The sequence below is a fragment of the Mirounga angustirostris genome, unplaced genomic scaffold (genome assembly GCF_029215605.1).
Source record: "Mirounga angustirostris isolate CCGP_5_RB_7025 unplaced genomic scaffold, mMirAng1.0.hap1 SCAF_4, whole genome shotgun sequence".
In the NCBI taxonomy this organism is placed as follows: domain Eukaryota; kingdom Metazoa; phylum Chordata; class Mammalia; order Carnivora; family Phocidae; genus Mirounga; species Mirounga angustirostris.
In genome coordinates, this window is record NW_026991712.1 from 176,140,238 (window position 1) to 176,167,964 (window position 27,727).

The following is a 27,727-nucleotide window of genomic DNA, read 5'->3' on the forward strand; positions in this document are numbered from 1 at the left end:
ATGAGCTTACCCAGAATGCATGGCTGTATGACCATCTTTTGGTTGCTTTTTTTTTTTTTCTATTCTCCAGCATCCCTTTCTCTTTCTTCTTGTAACAGTACCCAGATTTCCCTCCATCGTCAGGGACAGTTCCCTCCCCCCATGATCAGGTCCCCATCCCTGCCAGCTTCAGGGGTGGGCTCATGACTGAGGCCAAGAGCATGGTTGAGACTGCTGAAGGAGAGGGCACAAAATAAGAGGAGAGAGCCCATGATTGATCCTCAAGGGACCCTGTCATTTAGTGGTTGTGTAGAGGACAATGAGTCTGCAAAGAACACAGAGAAGGAACAGTCATAGAGGTAGGATTAAGACTAGGAGAGTCACGCAATGTCATGGAAGCCAATGGAAGAAGGTACTTCAAGGAGAAAGAAGTGACCAATACTGTCAAATGATCCTGGGGAGTCAGAGGGAGTGAGGGTTGATCAAAACCCATGTGGTTTTGACATGGAGGTATGGGTGACCTTGGGGTCATTTCAGTGGAGGAGTGATGGAATAGAATGGGAGTTAGGAAGTGGGGAGAGGAAATCCTGACAACTGTGTAGCTGTGGGAGGCAGGAGATGGGCAGTAGGCTAGAGGGGTTGTGGCATTCATGTAGGCTTCTTTTCTTTTTGTTCCCTTAAACATAAGATGGGAGACACTTAGGTATGCTTAGAAGCACAGCAATCCCCTAGTTGAGAGGAAGTAGTTGAATAATCTGGGAAGAGACATCATGATTGAAGTGTAAGGTTCCTGTGAACAATAGAATCCCCAACAGGGAATATTGTCTGCAGCATTTCCCAAACTTACTTGATGGACCAACTCCCTTCATGCAGAGTTTATTTTGATTATTGCAGACAGCACTGAGGCCCACCTTAGGATAAGGGCCCATCCCCAAACTGATGAGTATGGCCAAGGCCATACTTTGGCTTCAGCCAGTCAGGATCCTCCCCTCTTGAGCTGGGGATGGACTCAACTCTACCCAAACTAAAGGTCTGAGAATGAGAAAGCGTTGAGTTGTAGAAAAGAGAGAGTATGCGTAAGTGGGAGATACCCCAGAAGTGACCTCTGAGCCAGCTGAACGATGGGGAAGATGGAATCACCAGGTGGAGTTCCTTCCTTCTGATACTCTTGGTAACAAGATCCTTGAATCCTGGGCGCCTGGGTGGCTCAGTTGGTTAGGCGACTGCCTTCGGCTCAGGTCATGATCCTGGAGTCCTGGGATCGAGTCCTGCATCGGGCTCCCTGCTCGGCAGGGGGTCTGCTTCTCCCTCTGACCCTCCCCCTTCTCATGTGCTCTCTCTCATTCTCTCTCTCAAATAAATAAATAAAATCTTAAAAAAAAAAAAAGATCCTTGAATCCCACTGAAACTGTAGCATATGGAGTTAGAATACTCAAGGAATGTGGTTTACACCCCTTGTCTATAGAATTCAGTGAGGCGAGGGGTTAAAAGCTGACTAATTCTAGGGTTCTCTTGTGTCTCCAAAGACACGGTAAAACATCTAAAACCCTGTTAGTAATTCAGGAAGATCCCCAACTCAGGAAGCAGGCCCAGGCTTGTTAAATCAGAGGTGATTTAGTTGCTGAGCGAACCCCAGTCCCCTGGGATAGTGTGCCTTTATGAAACCCATATTTCCAGCTGTGGGGACTTAATTGAAGAAGGAAAGAGAGAAGCCATGTTGGGCAAGCGTCTGGGTAATGCCTGCTTTTATGTGTCCTGTATTAGCTGATAAGCATCACAAAAGATTCAGTGTACAGTGGAAGGTGGTTTCTCTGAGGTCCTAGGATTGCTTCTTCTTTCCCTAGGTGAGGGTACAATTTGGCTCAGGGCTTCCCTCCCACCCTGCCTCAATTCAGCAAACACTTATGGACACCTACTATGTGTAAGTTGCCTTGCTGTGTGCTGGAATGTAGTAGCATCATCTTTTGGCACTGACAAAACACCCTCCTACATACGACCTCAATTTAGTGATTCTCAGAATAGACTCTGAGTCAGAAAGACCAGAGTGAGGACAGATTTATCCATGCATTGTCTGTGTGACCTTAGGCAAGTCATTTCTGAGCCTCCGCTTCCTTTTCTATAAAAGAGTAGTAATAGAAGCTCCTAGGTCAAAGGATTGTTGGGAGGAATCAGTGAGGCAATACATGGAAAGAGCTTAGCACATAGTAAGCATTCATTTAAAAGTAACCATATTTTGTTGGTCATTCTTGGTCCACGTATTCACACAATAATCCATCCTATGATGTCGATATGATCTCATTTCTTAGACCTCCACTGAGCACCTTTTATGTTCCAGGTGCTGAAGACCCATAGGAACCAAAAGAGCATTTAGATACAGAGAAGGAGGTGTCAAAGGAAACTCAGAGGAAGTGAGAGCACCAAGAGAGGTGCGTCAAGGAGAGTGGCCAATGCAGCTAATACCAAGGGGTCAGCTGAGAGCTGAGGCCCCATAGTGACCACTGGCTTCTGCAACATGGGGTTTCCAGGTCGGCGGGTGGACCCAGACTGATTTGAGAAATTGGAGCTGATGTGAGAACAGCAACTACAGAGAACTCTCACAACGTTTTGATGTGAAGGGGAGCAAACAAATGGGGAGGTGGCTGTAGGGAGACATGGGATCAAGGAGATTTTTGTTGTTGAAACTTTTTTTTTTTTTTTTAGGATACAAGATATTGGAGCGTGTTATGTTAAGCAGGTGGGAATGATCCAGTACAGAGGGAGACACTGATGTTTAAGGAAGGAGAAATCCAGGGTGCAAGTGGAGGGGTCAGCTCTGAGAGGTGCACAAACCATTCAAAAGCCGGAAGGCAGAGAATGTAAGGTGCAGAGCAGGTGGTAGAGCAGAGGGTTCTGATGGATTCTGTCATGTCTGTGAAGTATGAGGCAAGCACACCTGCTTCGAGTGAAGCATGAGAAGGGGACAGGGGTGGAAGACTGGAAGATCACCCCTGCAGGGTAGCAAGGGGAACTGAATACAGTGCGGAAGTAGAGGAGGATTGCTAGCCAGGGCTCATTTGAAGTCTGTGAACATCAAATTAAGTGACACTGGTCACCTTCCATTTCCCAGCGATGTTCAGATGTTCTGATGCAGGCAGAGTGTAGGGGACTAGTGGGGCTTAACTAGGTTTGCACAAGTTAGAGGAAAAGAGAGGGGCAAAGGGTTAGTGGTTTTTGCAAGGAAGCGAGTGTAGTGATCATTACTAAGCTGGGTGAGGAGGGAAGTGAGCATGAGAGGATAAATACAAGGATCTGGCAGGGTCAAAGGTTTGCAGGGCTTGACGAGGTTGAAGAAATGCTTGCGCGTGGTACTATAGTAATGAGGTTAAAGTCAGACTTGAGATATTTGAGATGGTGTTTTCTGAGACAGTGCAATTTTGGGTTAGAGCAAATCCAGGGTAAGACCGTGGGAGTGAATACCCAGGGTGGAAGGAAGGAAAAACTCATTGGTAGGGAAGAAATCAGTGGGGAGTCAATACTAATTCTGATGGATTATGCGTATGGATGCTGAAGTCATAAAAAAAGGTACTGGAGGGGAGGAGGTTAGTTCATGAGAGCAAAAAGGAGGGTGGCAGGTGGAAAATACTATAGCATGAACTTCAAGGGGGGTTGGGTTTTTGAAAGAGGAGGGGAGGAGAAACAGTACTAAAAATATTTATGGTGCTTGTCTGTCTATCCACAGCCCCTGGTAGGCGGCCATGTTTAATGCCCACGGTCCCCATGTGCATGGCAATGGTTGACTGGTCACGGGTGGAGTCCAACCTGTGGGGACCCAATCTGTGGACCAGATGGGGACCTGTCCAATGAGCTGTCATCATTAAAACAGGAAATGGGGCCATTGGATTCTGTTGGGATTTGAACTATGAAACACAAAAATAATTTGTCAGTTAAAAGAGCAAGCTGATGCAGAGAAGGAGGGACAGAGACCACCAGGATGGACCCCAAGCAGGCTGAAATGTTGAGGGAATAGTGCTATAAGCAAGCTGAGGATGCAGGACCGCAAAGAAGGAACATAGCAGATGCATCCAAAGAAGCAGAAATGGGGCTGCATGAGAGAGATGGTGTAGCCTGCCCCCGGGCCCTCTTCTATAATATAACTTAACTTTCAGAGCAGGGGCAGGGACTCCATGCAGGGAAACAATGGGATCAGACCTAGGGTTATGAAAGGGGGCTTTGGCTGGCTTTGAACTCATTAGTTAAGTGATCTCGAGCAAGTGACTCAAGTTCCCTCATCTGTGAAATGGGACTAATAGTATTGACCTTACAAGGTTACAATGAGGATTAGATGAGAATATACAGGTAATGCATTTTGAACGGCAAGGTTCCCTGTCATCTTATTTTCTACAAATAAACAGTTCAGGATTATTTCTTTCCCAAAACTTTCCCTCATGCCCTGATCCCCTGCCTTCAAGGAGGGATACCATCTTCTCTTGGTCCTCTTCCTACCTCCCAGGTCATACCTTCTCCGTCTCCTTGCTGGTTCCTCTTTACCACCTTTACCTCTTCTCTCTAAATTCATCTCCTAAGTCAACTCACCTAGATATCTTGCGCCCTTAAGTACCTTAAAATATCATTTATTAGCTGACAGTTCTCGTAGCAACTCCAACCTCTTCCCCAGCTCTAGACTTCCATGTCCGATTACTTACTAGACATTTCCATTCGAACCTCCAATAGGCATCTCAGACAGAGAACTTGCCCCAAACTGACTCTAATCCTCCCCCACCAAAACAAAACCAAACCAGACCCTGCTTCTCCTACAGTCTTCCATAGACCAATAAATGGCAAATCCTTTCGGTGTTCATCAAGCTAAACATCTTAGCATCATGCCTGACTCCTTCCTTCCTTCTCGCACCCACCACCAAGCCATCAGCCAATATTCAGAATGGGATCTTTCCTTGCCCCCTCTGTGGCTATTACCCATGAACACACCAGGGACTGTCCCCATTGGGTCTGTGCCCTTGCTGGTTCTTGTCCTTCCTCTGATCAAATGTTACTTTCTAAATTAGCCTCCCTGGGGCCCCACTTCCCTAATCTGCCTGCCAATTCCCTCACTGTGAGTTTCCTCCACATCTCTAATCACCACCTTACACTATGTTTACTTTGTAGCTGATGGTCTCCCCTCCAACAGTTCAAGCTCTGCAAAAGCATGCACTGGGACTGTCAAATTCACTGCTCTATCCTTAGAACCCAGAAGAGTGCTCAGGACACAGCAGGTGCTCAATAAATGGTTACCAAGTGCAAGAATTCCTAAGTGCCACTCTCTTCTCTGAATTCCCATAACACAAGCCTTAAGCACTTACTTGTATCGATTTTTATGCCCCTGGCAGCTTTTATTTGACTGAGGATGGGGGCCTAGGACACGGGTGTGTGGCCATAATCCCGCCATTTGTGCAACCCTTTACAGTTTACAATCCCCTCACAGGTGACTTGATTTGATTCTCACAAAAGTGAGCAAGCCAGGCAGGGCAGGTATTACCAGCAAGGCTAGAATCCCAGTTCTCCTGCCTTCTAGACGAAGCTCAACGGCTATTTGTTGAATGGAGAGAGTGAGAGAGGAAAAAGGAAAAGAAAAAAAAAAAAAAGATTGAGTCACTCTGTGGAGTGGGGCAGCCCCACTGGGCAAATGGGCTGGTTCTCTGTAGCACATCTCGCAAACGCCTAGCATTTATTGATCGAGTTTTCTAATCTCTACCTGTGTGGGCCACAGAGCTATCCTGCAGCAGGTAGCTCTGGGGGCATCTTCCCGTCTTGTACACCTCTGCTTTCTTTCGGTGCCTCCAACAAGGCCTGGTATATAGTGGCTGCTCAGTGAATGGTGTGGCCCAAGACGCCTTTTTTAGAGATCGGGCTCAGGTGCGGCGACTTGCTCCCGGTCCTCCACGTAGCAAGCAGCAGCGCCGGGACCCCACCTCGGGTTCGCGCTGCCGCTCTCTCCGGGACGCGCCGGCCCAGCAGCAGCCCCAGTTCCGGGTCCGCGCGGGAGAGCGCGCGTGCACCGAGCGGGGAGGGCAGGGCCTGACCCCTCCCAGCCCCAGCGCCTTCCGCGTCCGCGCCGGGGAGGTCCGCGCGCACGGTCCCGCAGCCGCCCCCGCCTCTGCAGCCTTAGGGCCGGGGGTGGGGCGTGGGTGCGGACGGAAGCCCCCTCCCCTCCCCGCCCAGTCCTCGCGTCCCGCGCCGGCCCGCCCACCCCTCCGGCCGCTGCGCCCCGCCCCGCCCCACTAGCAGGCCCCGCCCCACACTTCCCCACTTCGGCGCACCTCCCCCCGCGCGGCGCTCCATACTTGGCGATCGCCGCGGCCCTGCACGCTCATTGGCCGAGAGCCGGGTGCGTGGGGGCGGGCCCGGGCCCGGCCGGGGCGGGGAAGGAAGGTGGCGGCGGCCCGGCGCGGGGGGAGGGGGGCGCTGACCCGGATGTTCACTCCTGGGCACCCGGGGAAGTGGAAGCGCCGGGTCCTGCTGCGGGGGGGAGAGCCACAGACGCCGGGACCGGGACCGCCGCCGCCGCCGCCGCCACCATGGTAAAGGCCCGACGTCACTCTCTCCCATGCCCGGGGGCCCCACCGGAGCTCGCGTCTCTCCTGTCCCCGCCTCCCCGCACCCTTAGCCCCGGGCCCGAGCAGGGTGGGTCCCCCGGGTGGGGGAGGGGCGGGGTCCCGGACCCAGGTGGACACCATCGCTGCCGGCTCAGGAGGGGGCTGCCGGCACGGGCAGCTGGGCTGGGCAGCGACCCTGTCTCCCTCACCCAGCTCCCGCCCTTGGCTCAAGCTGGAGTCCCACTCTCCGCCTGTCGGTCAGGGTAGTCTCCCCCATAGCCCAGGCTAGACCCCCCTGTGGTCCATGCCAGGCACCCCCTACGTTGACCCCGGGGGGTCCCCCTTCCTCCTGCGCACGGCCCCGGCTGGGTCCCCTTTCCCCGTCCCCACGGCCGGGGTAGGCCGTCGTTTCTCCCTCCCGTGGCCCAGGCTGGGCTCCCCTCTCTGCAGTTCGGTTTAGGCCTGTGTCCCTCTCCGTTTCTTCTCCATGGTTTCAGTCTGGACACCAGTCAGCCCCTACTCCAGTGGCCTCAGTCTAGATTCGTTTCCCCGCTCTTCCGTGGCTTCAGCTTGAATCTTCTCTTCCCTCCTTGGCCTTGGTCTGGACCTCCCCTCCTCCGCCCGCGGCCCTGGCCTGGACGTTAACCCCCGCTATCCCCTTCCCCAGACTTCTCACCGCTCTTAGCGTAGCCTGCGTCAGCCCCCCTCGGTCCCGGGCTCTACCCTCCTTCCAGGGCCCTGCGCCCTGCCCTGCCCCCGACCCGGGTGGTCCCTCCCCTCTACCCCGGGAGGACCTTTGCCGCCTCTGGGAAGCGAGGGGAGCTCTCCTGCCCGGGGGAGGAGGAGGGTGGTCCCGGAGCTGTGCCTTCACAGGTGGAGGGTTGCCTCCTCCTGGGGAGGCCGCCTGGAGCGAGCGAGGGAAGGGCGGGCACCTGTGTGCCCGGAAGGCAGGAAGGCAGCGCGGCGCTCTGCAGGCCCTTTCCGCGGCCGCTGCCTCCTTGCCGAGGGTGCGGTGCCTGCGGGGCTTCGTGCCGGGGCCTGAGTGGGAGCCGAGAGATGAGGGTGGGGGGAGCCGACAGGACAGGAATGAACGCACAATCGCCCTTGTGAAGCTGCAGCCCTTGGGGGGGCCGCTGGGCCGTGAGGCCAACATACGGCCTGGACACGATGCACCCCAGCAGGCGCAGCCTCCCTTTCCCCCTGAACTGTCAGCTCGTGAGGGTTGGAACTGCTGATTATGGAGGTGCCTCGGATCAGGTGAGCCAGATTCCGAGAAGGAGAGAGAGCATGAGAGCGAGCGAGCCAGCTAGTTCCGCTCGTAGTGTTTTGATAACGACGGCCTGTGTTCTGGGTTCTCTGCGTGGCTTGAGGTTTCACCTAGGCCTCCACAAGTTCACTTACCTCCACTTTGCAGCCTTCTGCAGGGCAGGCTCACCACCCAGATTGGCAGGGCCAGAGGGCTTCTGCCTTAACATGGTCAAGGAACCTTTGGAGATGGGCTAACCGAGCTCAGGCCATCCACCTGCTCCTTTTGCCCAGTGCTGGCAGGTGCTTGCATGTGAACTTTGGGCCCCGAAGTGTTTTGAGGATCTCAGTTTCTTGTTTGATGAAGTGTTGTGGCTGCTGAACCAGGATGACTAATTAAGAGTGGCTAAGTTTTTTCTTGCTGCCTTCCTGTATATTGATTTAAAATGTGGCTTATGCCATTTTTTAATGCTATTGGACTTCTTCAATGTTTGTGTTGTCCGGAGGTGGCCCCACCCCAGGTCTGGGTGGGGAGGTACTCCAGGACAGTTTTGGGTGAGGACTGTGAAAGTGGAGTGAGGTTTTATAAATTTGATCTTAGGGCAAAAGCAGGGGAATGTGGGTCCGGTGGCCAGGTGGGCTGCTTAGGGCAGCATATCTGGCAGGGAGGGGCATCTTGGCTTAGCTCCGATTCTCCAAAGGTAATGGGAAATGCCCGTCATGACCCAGGAGGAGGACAGTGACGTACTATGCTTCTCCAAAGTCCTGTATTTGGGTTTTATTTGGACAGTCTGAAAACTGTGGAAGGGATGGAGGAAAAGGTCTAACATTTCTTGAGGACTGCTGGGTGCCTGGCACCATGCTGAGCAGTCCACCTGTATGAGCTCCTTTAACCCGCATAGAACCCTTGGAGGTAGTTGCTGTCCTCCTTTTACAGGTGAAGCTGCTGCTTAGGACGTGGAGTAACTTAAGGTGTTGCTCGGTCGGTGAAAGCACATCTGGCAGGCTCTAACCTCCATCCTCCCCACTGTTCCAGGCTGCTTCTATGGCGGAAGATAGAAAGGACACTGTTTAGAAAACAGAAGAATGGGGTACTCAGAGATGGCAAGGGAGAAGCCGTGTTTACTGACTATTGGTTGTGTTCTGGGTCCTTTACATAAGAGACCTCGCCTAGCAGTGCAATAGTCAGATGGTGGTAGAGGCATATCTGGCTCCAGGCCAGGGCATGAGCTCGTTGAGGGCAGAGGGTTTTCTCTTGGGTTTTCCATGGCTGCACCCCTGGGGCCTAGAACATCACCTGACACTGAAGGAAATGGCTTGGAGTGCTCTTTTTTGGGGTGTGTCTATGTGTCCATGAACTCGGCCACTTGTATTTTCATACTCGTTCTCTCAGTAACTTGTTCTTAGTATCCCCTAGGCTTACAAGTAATTTCTGACTGCTTATTGTCAGATTGATCCCTTACATGGATACTCTAATAATCCAGACTAGACAGTTGCGCTAGGACACGAGTGGTGGTGTGGGGTTGTACGATAGGTAAATGAGTTAAGGCCACTGTGGTTTTTATTTTCAGTAGGTTTGATGGTAGAGAAAACAGCTAGCTCTCCATTATCCATGGAGGGAAATAGTTTGAGAATCTAAAATGCGTTGGACTTTGGAGTAAATTCCATGATTTTTGTTGGCTTCAGTTAAGTGCACAGGCAAATGAAATTTATTTGCCTGAATTCCCTTAGTAGGTAACAATCTTACCGCTGTAAACTCTTTACAGTTTCAGAACACTTTTCCTTACACAGCTGTAGCTTCTAACTTGGGAATGAGTGTTCTGTTTTTTTTTAAGATTTTATTTATTTGAGAGAGAGAATGAGAGAGAGAGAGAGCACAAGAGGGGGGAGGGTCAGAGGGAGAAGCAGACTCCCTGCTAAGCAGGGAGCCCAATGTGGGACTCTGTCCTGGGGCTCCAGGATCATGACCTGAGCCGAAGGCAGTCGCTTAACCAACTGAGCCACCCAGGCGCCCAGTGAGTGATCTAACTTAAGAGTTCTGAGTCCGGTGCCAGTTGGTGGAGCTGTAGCGGTGAAAGGACAGGTGGACCCCTCAGGAGTTGTGCTCCAGCTCACAGATGGTTTTGCCTGACAGGAGCTGAGAGGAAAAGCCTGTCATATTGTTGCAAGGTGAAACAATATAGTTGACACTAAGGTATCTTGACTGGGCTCCCGGTGTGGATGAGAGACCGTTCAGCGCAGACCCCACACGATATACAGCCCTGTTCATTTAAACCCAACTAGCCTTTTCGGTGGAATGCTTGAAAAAGGTAGCCAACAATCGATAGCTTGAGATTGAGACGATAAATCATAGTTTGAAAGCAGATATTCCTATTTATAACTCTCAAGTCCAATGCTGCTTTTATATTCCTTGGGTGAGAGAAGAGGACCCGTGACTGACAGCCCAGGGAGATGGGAGCCAGGCAGGTACATAGACCCCCGAGACTCCTGCTTCCCAGGCTGGGGAATGCTGGCCAATAGGCAAATACAGAGGCGCCTTAGCGGGGGTACCGGAAGCTACCGGATAAGGTTAATTTTGTGTATATTAAGTGTCTTCTCTGCACAGCTTTGTGTTGACGCAGTGATGAGCAAGACAAGGGTCCATGCCTCACAGCTTACATTGTTGCAGGGGGAATGTCACTCTTACCAAAAATTTAAGGGGGAAGAGCCTTGTTGATGGGAGGGCGAGCCATTTGCGTGAGACATGGCAGGAGATTTAAGAGAAAGTGGGGGCTTGTGCCAGGTTCCCCCCCCAGACCTTTGGGAGTGTGTCTGTTCTTCCCGCTGCCGTAACTGTGGAAGCGAATTGCACCGCGCACCGCCTGTTTGTTCCTCTCTGCACCAGCAGCCCTCCTACCCGGTGCCGTGGGAGTCCGGCCCTTCTGACCTGCGTAGCTGCCATTGAGGGAGGATCTGCCGTGATCCAGAAACGTGGCTTAGACGATACCTCCTCCCCCATTTTACTTACACGGAACCTGAAGCTTGAGAGGTTGAGTGACCCATGTGAGTGGCGTGCCTGGGACTCAAAGCTAGGTCCCTCTGACTCTTGTGCTGGACACTCATTCTGTGTCTCAGAAGCTGTGAGCAGAAGGGCCCGTAGCACAGGATCTGGGCCCGTTGCTCTTTGCAGCAGATCCCAGCAGTGAGAGTCGGGTGTGGAAGGCCAGAGGATGCAGTTGCGAGGTCACCCACATTAGGACCAGCTAGAGCGATGCCATTTCTAAACCTAAGCTTTTAGAGAGTTGTGTTTCCGCGTAAGGAGGTGGAGATGTACATTTTTAGGGCACCAGCCATGTGCGTGAACTCTGCTCTGCTGGGAGAATCCGTGCCTCAGCCCCACCAGGACGGCTCAGCCTTCGGAGAGAGGCAGCACAGTATGGGCAGTTAGGACGTAGAGCCAGACTGCCTTAGGATAATAACAGGACCTCCTCATGAGGCTTGTTTTGGGGATTGAGACCGTACGCGTGAAGTCCTTCCAACAGCATCTGGCATGTAATTATATACATACTCATCATTATTATCCTCAACGCCACATTACAGACGAGGTTCAAAGGGTATGTGGTGAGTCCCTCTGTTAGCTGTTAAGTGGAGGAACTAGGTTTTCTGACTCCAGATACAGACCCCTTTACTCTACTCCTGCCTGCCTGCAGGAGTTTGCTTGGTCTTGGGCTGTGCCGTGAACGAAGAGCTTCCCTAATAGAGCCCGAGGCTCTACTTCACCCCAAATAAAGGCTCCCTGTGCACGGGACACCGCGTGTTGTCACAGCCTGATGCTGTATATCTCCGGTTTGGATGCCTTGTCTGTGCCTGGTGGAGCCCCTTGTGAACTGAGTCCTTGCGTTCTTCCCAGGCTGGAAGAAGAGGGTCAGGACTGGGGACAGAGCATGTGAGCTCCGTGACAGCAGGGCCCTTGTCTGTTTGGTTCCCACTAACCACCCCACACCTTGCACTGGTCGCCTGAGAGTGAATGCGTGGTGAGAGCTGAGAGTGGTTGTCCTTTGTTTGCTGCCTGCTCCTTGGAACATGGGCTTTGGAGTTGGGCGCGTGTGGGTTGGAGTCCTGCATCTGCCACTCAGCTTGTGATCTGAAGTGGGGGTTCTCATCTCCCTCGATCTCAGTTTCTTGATCTGTAGCATGAGGATAACATTTTATAGGGATACCGGGAGAAAGATGGGGAAAATTGTAAGCACTTAGTCCAGTGTTTGGCACACAGTAGGTGGCAGTTATGATTATTATGTCTTATTCTGCGTACTGGAGAGTAAGGGACACAAATAGCCATAATCCCTGTCCTCTAATCCAGAAAGGGACACAGGATGCATCCAAAAAGTTGAGTGCAGCAGGAAGGACATAGTATAGAAAAGGCTTAATTAGCATGGGGAACTTGTCTGCTTGGCCTGCATTCCACTTCCTCCAGGAAGCCCTGCAGACCACTTCAGCCCACAGGCAGCTTGGGTGGGGGCTGGGTGTGAAGCCCAGCGAGACCTTGCCCAGGCAGAAGGACAGGGTGGGGTGCAGTCAGGGAGAGGCCATTCTAGGCACTGTCTGGAACAAAAGCAAAGTTCAGGGGTACAATCAGCCCTGAGTTTGGAGATCAGCCACAGAGTAGACAGAGTGAGTGGGGGTGCCTCAGTCCCGGGAGTCAGTTGGGGAGTGCCAGAGTTGCTAAGCTAAGGAGTTTGCATTTGATCTGGGACAGTGTGGAGCCAGTTAAATATTTGACAGGGCAGGTAGAAATTTGAGGAAGCTGGCAGAGTTGTGGTATTTTAGGAAGCGTCATCTGGCTGTGGTGTGCACAAAGGCCCCGAGAGGTGAGAGATGGGAGGGAGGCATCCGCCAGCACCAGTCTCTGGGGTTATGGGGGTCCCAGCCCCTGTGAGGCCATGGGTATAAAAAGGAACACATGGTTGAAAAAGATAAAGATAGGAAAGCAGAGTAAGATGCCATGATTTACCGTCTTTTACCGCCTCTGGAGCTGCGGGGGACGCTTCTGCCCCCGGAGCTCCCTGGTTAGGCATTCTGATAGGATGCTTATCATTGATCCAACTGCTATTTCTGGTCAGTTTAAATCCTAGATAGTAGTGTCTGCAAAGCCTTGATATCCTATTAATAACCGAGCAGGGATTTTAGTCTGGTTAGCCAGCAATCCTTCTGTATCTGCAGTTGGCACCCAATTCTGCTCCTCTCACGCGGCCTTAGGCTCTGGGCAAACAACCGCCTAAGACAGCCAGTCAGCCGAGGGGGGCGGAGGCTCTGCATGGTGGCTGGAATAGTTTTTATTGACTACTTTTTGATACCCAAAGCAACCCTTTGAGGCAGGTTCTCACATTACCCTCATTACGCAGGTGAGTGAGAACCTAAGCCTGACTCTGCAGTCTGACTCCAGAGCCTGTGCTCTGGACCCTCAGCGCTGCTGTGTCCAAGGTTTTTTTCCAGCCAGCCATTCGTTCCATGGATGCTCACGGAGCCATCAGACAGACCTAGTAGAGTATGACTCTTACGTGGAGGAGGCAGATGGAGACAGGGAAAGCTAAGATTCTGACAGCCTGGGGCACAAGCAGAACCAGCGTGGTGGAAGTCCACAACAGAAGGGCTTGAGCTTCAGGGAGCCACTCGCTTTCCCTTCTCCCTTCTCCCTGTTTTCTCCTGGTCGCACCCCGTGTCTGACATGTCTGGAAACCTGTGCAAGGGAGTCTTCCTCTGCAACTTTCTAGTGATAAGTCCAGTAGCCCTGTTTCTTCCAAGACAGCAGCCCCAATGGCTCGCATCGACCTGCCCCAGGGTGGAGTGAGCCTGTGTGTGGTAAGTGTGGATGGTGCCTGGCACTCCGTAAGTATAGCAGGAGTGTTGGCCGTGACCTGATTGTTTTATGAATATGCATGCTTGCTAGGTGGTGGCTCACAGAACCTCCCAGCCAGCCTGGAAGGCAAGTGTAGCCCCAGTTCTGCTGAGAGCCCAAGAAGTGGAGTCCCCTGCTAAAGGCTGGCAGTCTTAAGGGCTTGCTGCCTGGTGTTTTCTGGCCACGAGGATCTTACCACACTGCAGACTGCCGGCAGTCGTTGCTCCTGGCTCAGCCCCTGAACGTCCCCACCCACTGCTTCAGCTGCTTGTGAAGGCTTCCTGTTCCAGCCCTGAACTCCTCGGGGCCCTTCAGAGCTAGGACCTGCTCAGAGACCGTTATGTTAGTATTATCTGGGCTTACTGTTTCAGAGGTTTCTCTAAGATTCAGGCAGAGGACTCACTCACCGTTTACCAGGTGAAATGTCTTTAAAATATTAAGGTTATGAAAAGATGCTTTTGCATGTACTCTTTCTGCTGGGCTGAGTAGCAAGCAGCCTCCCAGTGGAATTATGTGTTTTCTGGTGGTAGCAAATGTCCTCATCCTTATCTACACCCGTGATCAGTGGACGGAGGGTTCGGGATTGGCTCACTCACATCTGATGTCGCTACACAAGGTTCTCTACGGTGAGGCTTTGGCCCTGAAAGGGGTGTGTCTGATTTTACAGGGATGGGCTTCCTGCATATAGAGTTTTGTGCTAAAAAACTGAGAGGGGGAGCTTTTATCCACCACACCCTCCTGGTGAAAAATCTGATTTTAGGCACTGTGGTCACTGAAGAAGATACTCTTGAATTTCTCTCTGTCTCATCTCTGGCTTTGATTTTTTTTTTTTTTAATTTAAAGATTTTATTTTTAAGTAATCTCTACACCCAATGTGGGGCTTGAACTTAGAACCCCAAGATTGTGATCTAGAGTCACATGCTTGCGACTGATCTGGCTTTGTTTTTATCAGTCCTTTCCTTCTCTGCAGAGCACAACTTGTCTCCTCACCTCCTGGGCAGCGTATAGTTGCTGGGGTGGATGTGGACCGGTCACTGAGGAACACACACCCCTCCCCAGTGGGGGCCGGACTCTTTGCTCTTTCAGAACGTCCAGCACAGGCTGTCCTTGCTTCCTTGTCTGTCCTCCTCCTGACAGCTCCTGTGTTCAATCTCTTTCGGCCGTAGCGGGTGTGGACCTCTGGTTGTCCTGAGATTTGAGCCCTCTGACTTGGCCTTCAGGAGTGCCCTTGTGTAGCAGGAATTGGAGGTGCCCGAGTTAGCAGTCTTCATCCCGTAGGTTATTAGGTATTCCCTCCTGGGTTCTCCACGAGTCTGGAAAGTGTGCTTGCCTTCTGCTGCTGTCTCTGCTATATGCACACAGTCACTACCTTTAATTCTCTCAACCCAACCCTGTGACGGTCGTTTTCTCATTGCCCCAATGAGGAAACTGAAGCTCAGAAAGGTTTAGGAGCTTGCTGAAAGGACCCCAGCCAGTTAATGGCAGAGTTAACGTCCTGACGCGGGCCCATCCCACTCAGGAGTGCATGCTTACCGAATTCTGCTATCCCACCTGTCCCGCATGGACTCACCAGGATGCTTATTTTATAGATGAGGAAGCAGAGGTTCACGTGCAGGTCCAGCCATAGTGGCTGAAATCTGGGTTTAGACCTTAGAAGGTTTTGTTGGTTGAGGCTGTTAAAATGAAAGTGGATGGATCTTTCTGAGCTGTGGTCTGTTTTTGGAAAGCTCCCTGCTAAGCCTTCGAGTGGCAGGTAGGTCCTAGCCTGCCATCAGTAGGCTCGCGTCTTGGCTTTTTGGGTAGGACAGTGGTTCTTTGTGCATATCCTAGTGATTGTGACAGCCTCCCACTGACAACTGTTGGTTGAACAAAACCTTGCAGGACTCCCTTGGCATTTTCCTGTGAAGCCCAGCCCAGCCCAGCCCTGGGGGCCACACGCAACGGCGGGCTGCAGGGCCTCTGAGGGGAAGGAGCATAGTGGCCCGTTTCAGTAGTTAATTTGACCTTGAGCACCTTCAGTTGGTGACCCTCATGAAGCCTCAAGTTGTTTCTTCCCCTTAGGAAGGAAGATGGAACGATAAGTGCCCCCTCAGTGTGGATGCCATCGCAGTGTTCTGCTGTCTCCAGCACGCGGGCCATTGCTCCGTAGTGTTTGTTGAATGAAAGAATGTCTGGTAGGCCCTTAGGGAATGTGCGTCTGGCTGTGAGGAGTTAAGTGTTGGGTTCCTCCTTATCAGTGTCACTTTAGGTAGAGGTGACAAGAACAGAAGGAGCTGAGCAAGGCCCCCCTCCGAGACTGGGTCAGTGCGCCCTTCAGCCCTTCAGGCCACTCTGGTGTTGAAGGTTGTCTGGAGGCGCTGGTGGGATCAGGGCTTGGTGGGAACAGTGATCCTCATGGCTCTGACCCTCGCTGGTGGCCCTGCACGTGTGGGCACTGAGCACTTGGTGCCGTCACATGACCAGCCTGGAGTTCCCGAATGATCCCGGGCAGTCTGGGTTCCGGAGCGCAGGGGCAGTGAAGGGCAGGGTCTGGAGCCCACGTTCAGATCCCAGCCTGCAGATGTGGGCGGCTTCTTTCACTCCCGGCCTCAGTTTCCTTGTTTGTGAAATGGTAAAAATGAAAGCATTTCTGATGGATTTTTCGAGGGTTAAATGAGTTAATACATGTGAAGCCCGACGCAGTAACATTATTATTGTGAATATTAGTAACGAGATGGTGGTGTTATCCGTGCGGTGGACTCTTCAAGTGCTGTTAGAGCCCAAAGAGATGTCAAAGTGGAAACTCCCTTTGCTTTGTGTTGGAAGGAGTTTAGACTTTGTGTTGCGGCTTATCTTGCAGGGAAGTGTTCCTGCTCCCAAAGCTCACTGGAAACTCAGTTACGGGCCTTGCCCTGATGCACCTGACTATCCGTGAACAAGTTGTTTGAAATGGTGCTTTTGTTCCAGGTTATAATAAAGTCAGTCTTCTGGAAAATGTCTGAGTTGTTTTTTTTTTCTTTCTCATGGCACGAGTGGCCAACCCTGGAGTGCCAGTCACATTTGGTATCCAGGGCTTTCAGGGGAGCAGGGCATGGTGCTAATCAGTGATGCTTGCACCTCGTCATTCCTACCCCCTTGCCTCAACTTTCTGAGCTGTAAAATGGGCATAATAGCTGCCTCTTCACAAGAACAGTGTGCATGAAGTGCTGTAGTTCAGGCCTCCTGTGTAAGCATTTAGTACAGGTTCATTGCTATCTGTAGGAACTTCATCATTCATCATGTAAATTAGCACCATTCCACAGGGAAGAGAATTGAGTTGAATCTAAAAATCCCTGGATTGAGGAAACCATCCATCTAAAAAGCAGATGTAATGATAACACTGAGGGGCGGCCCTGACTTTCTGGCTTCCAGGGGCCTTGCTCTTGGACCAGACAGCCCTCTGCACATCGGCTTAGAGGATTTATCACGCAGGGGAACTTGCACTGGGCCAGCCTGTGTGCTGAGCACTATGGATACCATCTCGGGTAATCTATACCATAGCCCCATTTTGATCGTGGACTCCCAAAACGTTTTTGCAGGTGTGGAAATGGAGGCCTAAGAAGATAAGAGGCGTCTTGTACAAGGTTACACAGCTAGCAAGGAACAGAGCTGGTCTTTAAACTCGGTCTTCTGATTCCAGGTTCCAGCCGTTAGTACTCAGGGAAGGCTGGTCTGAGGATGTTGTTTTTATGTACAGAGGAAAGTCTTTATGTTGATGGTTCTAACCAATGTTCTTTAGTGCTTTTGTACATTTTGCAGCTCAAAGCACGCTGTGTGTTAGATGGCTGCCCCTGGTTCTGCTTTGATGACTTGGAGTTCATCTTAAGATGCTGCAAGAATGAGGGATGCCTAGGTGGCTCAGTCAGTTAAGCGTCTGCCTGCGGCTCAGGTCATGATCCCGGGGTCCTGGGGTCGAGTCCTGCCTTGAGCTCCTTGCTCAGCGGGGAGCCTGCTTCTCCCTCTCCCCTGCTCGTGCTTGTGTGCACACTCTGTCTCTCCCCCCCTCCCCGGCCCAGATAAATAAATAAAATCTTAAAAAAAAAAAGATGCTAAGGAATGAGCTTGCAGTGGTTGTGGTTCTTCATTTAAAAGGGAGCCTTGTTTCCCACATAGTAACTGCTAACCTGTAGTCAGGGTTTGGAATCACTGCTGAGACCCTGAGCGCCCTATAGTCTTTCTTTCTGCCTGCCCCGTCTCCTCTGTTCTGTGCACATCCAGGTGGACTCTGAAATAAGGCAATGTGAGGATATAATAACTGTTATATATATATGACCAAGCTAGCATTTGAATTTGGGACCAGCGTACTCCATGCCCTGGCTGTGTTATACCTGCAGCAAGGGCCAGAGACGAGCAGAGAGGCTATAGTCGTCTGCCTATCTACAGAACCGACAGAATTAGTCCATCCCCAAGAGGTAAAGCCAATCAAAGATACTGAAAGAGGTTCCTGACCTCAGAGAGCGCTAGGCTGTGGATGTCAGCACCTGTCTGCAGGATGGGCTTCCAGTCATGGTAGGCTCTATTCCTTCTCGTCTTATTTGGCACTAGGTGATATGCCTGGAAAATGGGTCCAGTCTTCACATTTTCCTAACAACCTTGATTTCTTCATTCTTCTTTTAAATCACTTCCTTCAGAAGTGATTAATGTAGAATTCCCTTGTCCTTTTGCCTACCATAAAACTGGTACCATAAAGCTGTAAGGCTTTCTCAACCCTTTTGGCCACAGACTGTGTGGTTTCTGAGCTTGCTGAATTCCACATGGAGAGCACACAGGAGCATCCTGGGAATTTTCCCCAGGATCCTGCTTTTATTTTGATTCCACAGTATCTGTTTGGTACATATTGATTGTTGGGGAGGCATTTCTTGAAATAACAAGCGAGAACTGGTTGCCATGGTCCCCAAGGAAGGGCCCTCCCATCATGTGATTAATTGGCAGAACATGGACACATAAATAGAGTGTTGGACCTCCATATGATGAGCTCAGAGTGCCTTGTGAGCCATTGAATTAACTGATAAAATCCCAGGAATTGAATTCCGTAACATGCCAGAATCTCTCAGGACAGGAAAGAAACGATTTCTAAGTCTCAGGTGCTGGGCTGTGTGTTGTAACAGTACAAGCAGATTCTAAGTCAGCTGAAGCATTCAGCAGGCCCTCCGAGTCAATAAGGAAGGTGCTAGCATCTGTTGCTCCCTGCTTTACTTAGCACTTAACATGCATTATCCTCATCAGTTCCCAGATTTCTCCTAAGAATGGGATCCTGTGAATTTAGGACTTTTTGTAAATCATAATTATGGAAATTTAGAGACCTTATGTAAATTGCTAATAAATGACAGAGCCGGTATTTGAACTGGCTGCTCTGACTTTTAAGCCTTTGCACGTAACCTCTGCCGTCTTGGAATTTTGCTGCTCATGCAGGGCTTGAGGCTTGTCCAAGATCCTACAGTAAATCATTAGCGCAGTTGGGTGAGAGTCCTGTGTCTGACACGCTAGAATCTGTACTCTACCAGTAGGCCTTTGTCTTTTCTGCTGCAAAAACTTGAGCGCGTTTGGAAACTCATCTTTGAACATGCTTCTCCAGTGATACGTGCAAAGATCACACTTTCCAACATGACATTGTGAGAGAGCTTCGTGGCAGTAGGGTAGACCAGCCCACAAAGCCAGCGCCCTTAATTAAAGAAGAAATCTAGGGACAGGTCTGGACTAAAACCTAAGTCCCTTTGATTTTAGCTCCTACTTTGTGGCTGTGTCCGTAAGGGACCATGATCGTGGTAGCCAGGCACTGGGGAAAGTGGATGTCCAAGAGTCGGTTGAAAAATGGTGGTACAGTAGCATAATGGTATATAACACAGCCATTAAAATGTGATTGTGTCTGGATGGCTGGGTGGCTCAGTCGGTTGGGCGTCTGACTCTTGATCTCAGGTCCGGTCTTGTTCTCAAGGTTGTGAGTTTGGGGCCCCACGTTGGGCTCCACACTGGGTGTGGAGCCTACTAAAAAAAAATACGTGATAGAGTTGAGTAAAGCAAAGCCCTGAATCGGTCTGTTCTGCCCTCAGCTCTCTAGAATGTTCACCTTAGAATTTCCTCCTTGGGGTTGTGAGGATTCAGTAAATGACCGGTTTGCAGGCCCTTTACTGTGTCTATTAGTTGCAGTGGATATTGAATATTTACGTACACATACGTATGTATGTTTTCCCCTCCTTAGAGTCACTTCCTTAAAATAAATCCTCAGGAGTGGGTTGTAGGGCTAAGGAGGACCAGTGTTTTTCTCCCCACACATTCTTCCTGTCAGTTCGCCCTCCCAAGTGCTGTCCTGACAGCCTCTAGCTCCAGGCTGCCCTCCCTGCCTCGCCAGCTTTGATTCGTCAGCCTGACTTCCTGTTCTGGCTAAGCTGAGGGAGCTGCTTGTCTTCCTGCAGAAATGTCCTATCTAGGGTTAGCCTCCCTGGATTTTGCCACAGCCATCCGTGGATTAATTTTTCTTTAAATTGCCTCTTTTTTTTTTTTTCCCCCCTGAAGTTATTTAGGAGAGAAACTGTGTTGTTACCATAAATGGAAAACCAGTATCCGATGCCCCACGTAGAAAGTATACATGGAAGTAGATGCCTCTAACTTCCGATATAAGAGATGCTTATTTGTGAACCACCTAAAATTGGTGGCCGCCAGAATCTGGCTGCTTTCTGCCTCTGGGCATCAGCTTGCAGATCCCCCCCCCCCCCCCCCCGCCTTCCTCCTTTCTTCCGGTGTCCATCACGCTTACCCTCCTGCCTGGCTCTGTCTCATTGTGGCCACCAAGCCTTTTCTGACTACCACAGCCCTTTACATCCTGTCTGCGCATCCATCCATCCACCCATCCATGCAGAAGTTTAACAATGCTCTGTGCTCTGCTTGGAGGTGGGCGTCATTAAGGTACCTTCCATATCTACACGGAGATCATTCAGAGAACGGGGTACAGTCTGTCAAAAGAACCTGTTGAGTGGAAGATAATCGTTGTGTAAGGGGGTATGTGCAGGTGCAGCGAACAGGGTGTCTGGCAGAGGGGGGAGCACCGCAGGGGTCCCAGGGAGAGGCTTTTGCTGGAATCCAGATGAAAGGACTGATTTGCCAGGAGGACAAGTAGTGGGACATGGCAGGCAGAGAGAACAGTGTGTGCAGGAGAATGTGGCATGTTCAGAGGAACTGGCAATAATTTAGTCGTTGGAGCCAGAAGGATAGGGGTGGGAAGGTTCGATGCCACCTGGCAGGGGTCACGCATGAAGGAGGCTCTGACGTCACGCTTGTCCATTTCCGTGCCCTCTCCACACCCTGACCTGACCTACAACGTGACCTTGCCCCATGCGGTTTACCAGTAGTCTTTCCCCCCTTGAGTAGTATTTGCTGGTGGTTCATTGCCCGTTCCCCTCCCCCATCATTATTTGCTGAGTGCCTCCTGTGCTCTGTGCCAAGTCCTGGGGTACTTGGCTGAACGAAAGGGGGACCCCACCTTTAAGAGCTCACAGCCTGGTGGGGGAGCACATGGGCCATCTAGGTGGGCGTGAACACCAATGGCAGGGGCCCTGGGAAGCTTCCTGATCCCATTCAGGGATCCCTTTGGAATGTGACAGTATTATTTTTTAAAGTTCATAGTGTTATTCCTTTTATTAAAAAAGTATTATGTTCATTGTAGAAAAGTTGGGAAGTATAGAAAGGAAGGGAAAAAGTGGCCTACCAGCAGCGCCGGTTAGCCTTCTGGTGTTTTGCTTCAGTGTCTTTGTCTCTGCATGGTTTTTAAAGGTTTCTCATGGATTGCATTCATATTTCTGTGTTATTTATATGTCATGCTGTTTTTCACAATAATTTTCTTGTTATAACAATGTCATGAATGTTTTAGATGACGAATATTTGAACTGGTTCAGACTGTCATTTGCTTAACTGTTCCCCTGTTGTTGGATAAGTAGGGGTTAATTTTTCCTTAATGTCGAGCTGCAGTGAGGTCTTCCTACTGGACTTTTTTTTTGGTCCTCCTTATTTGCTTATTGCATGCTATGACTTTGTTCCTGTAGGTTGTCTGAGGTGTGAACTCTCTCCTTGCCTGTGTGATTGTGTCTTGAGGTAGGAACTCTCTCCCCACCTGCGCAATTGTGTCCTGAAGTATGAACTCTCTCCCTTCTTGTGTGATTGTGTCCTGAGGTATGAGCTCCCTTCCTACCTACGTATATACAGTCTATTGCCGTTGCTTGCAGTTGTCATTCTATGAAGTCACCATGAACAGCCAATTAGCAAATCCCAAACCATTGCTCCTAGGAGAAATGCAGGCTACAGTTCCTGGGATCCTCTGGTCAAAACATTTTTGTCATCTGATCAATGCATAACCGGAAAGACAAATACTGCATGCTGTCACTTAAATGTGGGATCTAAACAGATAAAAGTGAAACTTAGTCGAACAGTGGTTGCCAGGGGCTGGGGCAGGGCGGAAGTAAGAGTTTGGTAAAAGGGCACAAACTTTCAGCTGCAAGAGGAATGAGGTCTGAGGATCTAATGTGAAACATACAAGAAAAAAACCTTGTTTTATGTGTGTTTCTAGGTGAGGGACACCTTTTGACACAGTTGGTTCTTTAACATTGCAGTCAGGACCAGCACCAGCAGCACGGTAACTCACGTCTGGATGAAGCTCCTCTAGCATGTTCTCCTTAGCGGACACAGCCTTCTTGTACTTGGGAACACTGGACAGCACTAGGCTGGGGCGCCATTTTTAGACCTCAAAATCAACAAAGAGCAGAGAAATGTGGGAAAGGTGGCACTACAGAGACCACGAGGGGGACTCTTGTTGACAGTGCAGGAGCTGAAACCAGGAGGGAGAGTGTTGCCTTGTTCCTCCTCAGACCATGCGCGTTGGGCATTCGGAGTTTTTGCCATTCTATGCATGTCTGGGAGTGACTGTGGAAGTGCCACGAGTATTGACCTGGGGGTTACAAATACATTTTAGTGAGTAGGCGAATTTGCAAATGTGGAATCCGCAGGTAGTGAGAACCAACTGTATACACAAAGTGCTGAACGAACCTAGTATGTGGCCGCGTTGTGTCTACCTGGTGACATAGAGGTAGTTACAGTGATATTTTTTTTTACTTTTTATTTTTTAATTCAATTAGCCAACACATAGTACATCATTAGTTTCAGATGTGGTGTTCAGTGATTCATCAGTTGCACATAACACCCCGTGCTCATCACATCATGGGCCCTCCTTCATGCCCGGCCCTCCTTCATGCCCATCTCCCAGTTACCCCATTCCCCCCACCCCCCACCCCCCTCCCTTCCAGCAACCCTCAGTTTGTTTCCCAGAGTCAGGAGTTTCTCATGGTTTGTCTCCCTCTCTGGTTTCTTCCCATTCAGTTTTCCCTCCCTTCCCCTATGACCCTCTATGCTATTTTTTATATTCCACGTGGGTGAGACCATATGATAAAGTGATGATGTTTTAAAAACAAGATTTTAGGGTTGCCTGGGTAGTTAAGTGTCTGACTCTGATTTTGGCTCAGGTCATGATCTCAGAGTTTTGAGATCGAGCCCTGAGTTGGGCTCCATGTTCAGCGCGGCATCTGCTTGGATTCTGTCTCCCTCTCTCTCTGCCCCACCGAACTGCACTCATGCTCGCTCTCTCTTTTGTTCCTTCTCTCTAAAATAAATCTTTTTTTTTAAAGATTTTATTTATTTGATAGAGACAGCGAGCGAGCGAGCGAGAGAGAGAGCACAAGCTGGGGGAGTGGGAGAGGGAGAAGTAGGCTTCCCGCTGAGCAGGAAGCTCTATGCAGGGCTCGATCCCAGGACCCTGGGACCATGACCTGAGCTGAAGGCAGACACTTTAATGGACTGAGCCACTCAGGCGCCCCTCTCTAAAATAAATCTTAAAGAAAAATAAAAAATAAGATTTTAATAAAATTCTTCCACAAATTTTGATTTTTTTTATTGTTTGTTGGGAGGGGAGTTGGGGGAAAGCATACTGCCTTCAAGTATTAGATCCATAGGAGTGAATCTTTCTCAAAGTCTGAGAAGAGTTGAGTGCTTGGTTGGGGGCTTCTGCCTCTTGGAGCGAGTTTGACTCCAATGTGATCATAACACCCTCGTGTCCCTGGTGATTGTAGATGAGCGTTTCATTCCTAGGACCTTTCGGGGTGGGTGGGTGCAACTCCAGAGCCCTGGTGCCCAGCAGTGTCTTCAGCTACACGTCCAGCTTCTGACGCTGGTGTGGAAACAGAGGAGGGGAAGCATTACAAGGTATTTTGTGAATCCAAATTATACTCGAAACCGAAACAGCCCGAGGCTCTGAGGGGGACCCCCCCCCCCGCCCCTGGATGCGGCAAAATAGAAAGGAGGGCCTGATTGTGGCATCTGCATCACTGAGGCAAGAGACCCAATTAAACATTCACAGCTGGCTCAAGTATCAGGAGCAGAGGAAGACTGTTGGCTTGGGAGTGGGGCGCGTGGAGGCCCTCGGCTGCCGGTGCTCACTTCCTGTGTAAGAGCTGAGCTACCGGCGGGGCTCCACACCTCTGTTCCTCTCACTGCTTCACCTTGTCCTCTGGTTTCGTGCTTTAGCCTGTTGCCAGGGTGAGCCCAGCGTGGTGTAGGATGGGTTTCCTTCCTCGGCCATCTACCAGCACACGGTGCCATATTTTTATGCTACCTTGATCGTTATTTATTTAATGTTTTTCTTTAAATTGCCTTGAGCCTAACACCTCAGTCTCCTTTCACCTCTTTCTAAGCAGAAACATTTGTAAGGTCATGTTTGAGGTGCTGGTTACATTTTTTTCTGTGCGTGTTAAAAATCGGTAAGCACTGGATCCCATTTGTCCGTACCCCGCTAAGACCTCAGACCCCAGGGATCTGCACAGCACACGGGAAGTGGTGCAGGGGCGGCTCCAGGACCGTGGAGCCCTGAGTGCAGGCCACGTCTTGGCCCCTAATGGGCTGTGTGATCACTGGCAGGCGAATTTTCTTCACATTGGACTGATGAGCACCAGGGTCCCTCCAGGTGCGAGAACTGTGGGCTGTGCCACTCAGCGGTACCTCTGTGGTTTCCCAGCCCCTCAGACAGCAGCTCGGGACTCTGACCTGGACCCATAATTCATTTGCTCAGAGAAACAGAGATTTAAAAATATTGAGGCTCAGGAACATTTTGTCTTCCCACGTGCTTCTCATTTTTATTTGGGTTTCAGCCCTCATGGCTTGTTAGCCAAGGAAGCAGCTTGGTCTGGCGGCATCCTGAACCCTTCCGTCCTGCTGGCCTCCCTCTCGAATGCGGCAGGCCTGTCGCGCTGTGGAGGAGGCCGGAGGCGCAGGCCACTGTGGTATGTGACGTGGCTGTCGTGGTCAGTGTCACCTCTGGCTCAGGAACGGAGTTGTTCTGGGACACGGATGTCAGGGTCGGCTCTTGGAGCCACACCGCCTGGGTTTCTGTCCTTGCCCCTCCGTTTTCGGCAGTGTAGCTTTGGGTGTCATTTAACCCTGGGGCTGGTGCCCCATCATAGTGTCCGTTGGAGGGTACACTGAGTAAAACAGGTAACGTGCCTGCCGTCGTACCTGGCATGTGGCAAGGGCTCCGGGCGTGCTGTCCTTGGCTCTGGTGTCAGATGGGTAGTGGCACCTGGGGTATAGTAAGCACTCAGTGAACAGTCACTGTTGTTTTTCTACTGACACAGTGGCTGGAGGGCTGGGGCAGGCGGTGCTGGCCTCTGGGAGGAGAGGACATGATGATTTGGCACATTCGACTCTGGTTGGACCTGGAGACTCCACTCCCCCGTCCCTTTAAGATTCTGTGCGTGTAGCTCACTGACAGGAACCAGGCATTGGAAGCGGCCGTCGGATGACCCTGCCCCGGCAGAGCCGGTACCCAGAGCGGTCCTCTGAGTCCAGCCTTGAAAGAATTGTAACTCAGCTTTGGAATGGGCAGTACGGTCCCAAGATTAAAAATAAAAACCCTTGCCTGCAGTACTGTGTAATGACCAGTCTCTCTCCTGTCCTTGCCCTCGTGGGCCCATCTCCTCCAGCCTGCCTCTCCTCCCTCAAATCCGTGATCCCGCACTGGTAATATTTCCAAGTCTCTTTTTGTTTTGTGGTGTTTATCAAGGCATTATTTCCATGCTCTGAAACTCACCAGTTTTAGGTGTACTGTTTAATGAGTTTTGGTTATAGTCATGTAGCCACCACCACAATCAGGTTGTAGACTAGTTCCCTACCCCTAAAAAGCCCCCTGTGCCCCTTTGTATCTCTCCTCCTGCTCTCACCACATCCCTGGACAACCACTGGTCTGTCTTGTCACTTTGGTTTGGTCTTTTCTGTAAATTCATAGAAACAGATTCACAGTACTTTTTTTTTTTTTAAAGATTTTATTTATTTGGGGCGCCTGGGTGGGCTCAGTTGTTTAAGCGTCATGCATAGCCATGAAAGGCTTGCTTTGAACACACTCCCCCTGGGATGCCCATGCTCAGCTTAGGTCAGGTGAAGCTCAGCCTCCACCAGGAGCTCCAGAGAATGGCAGTGGGCTGGGGGAGAGAGGAAGAAGCAGAGCTTGGTCCTAAAACATTCCCTTGCTCTCCCCGTATGCCATGAAGCAGTAGAGACCCATGGCAAGACTTGCTGTTTTGGAGTCGAAAGTTGACTGCCCATCTGCTTATTGGCTGGGCAACCTTGTGCAAGTCACTCCACCTCTCTAAACCTGAGGTTTCACTCCCACACCCATCAACAATCCTTCTGGAGGCTCTCCTGTGAACCACACTGTTCTGGGTGCTGAGGATGCAGCAATGGATAAAGCTCTGCCTTCATGAAGCTTGCATTATTCTGATTGATGGTGAGCTCTCCCACTCGTCCTTGAAATAGGAGCGCTCATCTCAGCAAACTGCCTCATGGGGTGGTTTTGAAGAGTAAATGAGATACCCGACTGACACAGCTCCTGGTGCCCTTCTCCAGAGATGACCGGGTTTCCTTGAGGATCGTTAGCTGGAGTCCTTGGCTGCCTGCAGATGGCCTTGGTAGCTATTCCGAAGGGCCAGGACACTCTTCAGCTGATCAGAGGGGCCGGTGACATGGTTGAAGCCCCTAGCACAGTGCTGGGCCTGGGGTGGCCTTCCAGGATGTGATGTGGCTTTCTTCCAACACCTTTTCCCTTTTTTGGATAAAGAAATTCTACCATGTGGGAACTCTGAAGTAGAGGCTGGGAGGCTGAGCCAGGAGTGGTAGGGAGTTTCAAAAAGAAGTAAATCGAAGCATCTCTCTCATTCTTTTTAAAAATACTTTAACTTCCTATTTTTCTCACTACAAAAGTAATGTGTGACTTGGAAAACGGAACCATCCCTTAATTCCACCCTCTGATAGTGCTAGGACTGTGGTGTACGTGTAATATATTGTTTGTAACTTTTTGAGGGAGATTAGGCTTGTTAAGAATATGCAAATTTGCCCGGGCACCTGGGTGGCTCAATTGGTTGAGCGACTGCCTTCGGCTCAGGTCATGATCCTGGAGTCCCGGGATCGAGTCCCGCATTGGGCTCCCTGCTCGGCGGGGAGTCTGCTTCTCCCTCTGACCCTCTTCCCTCTCATGCTCTCTGTCTCTCATTCTCTCTCTCGCAAATAAATAAAACCTAAAAAAAAAAAAAAAAAAAAAGAATATGCAAATTTGCATTAAAAAAAAAGAAGGCTAATGAGGTCTTTTCCTCATCTTCTGGTAGTGCTATTAGCAGGCAGTAGGATTTAGGAAACCAGATCTACTGTGTAAGAAATTAAACAGTGTTTAAGGATGTCTTCTGTCTTCTACAGCTGTGCCGTCCGCTGGACTTTCCATGATGCTGGAAATGTCTGTATCTGTGCAGCCCAGCAGCCACCAGACACACGTGGCTCTTGAGCACTTCACATGTGGCCAATGTGATTGAGGAACGGAGTACTCCGTTTTACTTAATTTTTAATGAACTTAAATAACCAGTGTGGCTAGTGGCTTCGGTACTGGGCAGCGCAGGTCCAGGTGAATGTTGACTCCCCCTGAAACATTCTAGATCATAGCCTTATTAGGGCATGCCATTAAGTG

The 27,727-nt window shown here is 50.5% G+C and overlaps 1 protein-coding gene across 2 annotated transcripts in view; it reads left to right on the forward strand.

The window, feature by feature from the left end:
* The first annotated feature begins 6,300 nt into the window (after positions 1–6,300).
* The window catches only part of CAPZB (capping actin protein of muscle Z-line subunit beta), a 131,162-nt gene continuing 109,735 nt past the window's right edge, over positions 6,301–27,727 (forward strand). The window contains exon 1 of one of the 2 annotated variants that reach the window (XM_054513107.2): positions 6,301–6,533. In XM_054513107.2, coding sequence (XP_054369082.1) covers positions 6,531–6,533 — 3 coding nt within the window. In that variant the 5' untranslated portion in view covers positions 6,301–6,530. The remainder of the gene's footprint in view (positions 6,534–27,727) is intronic. The other variant, XM_045898559.3, reaches the window with a different exon arrangement.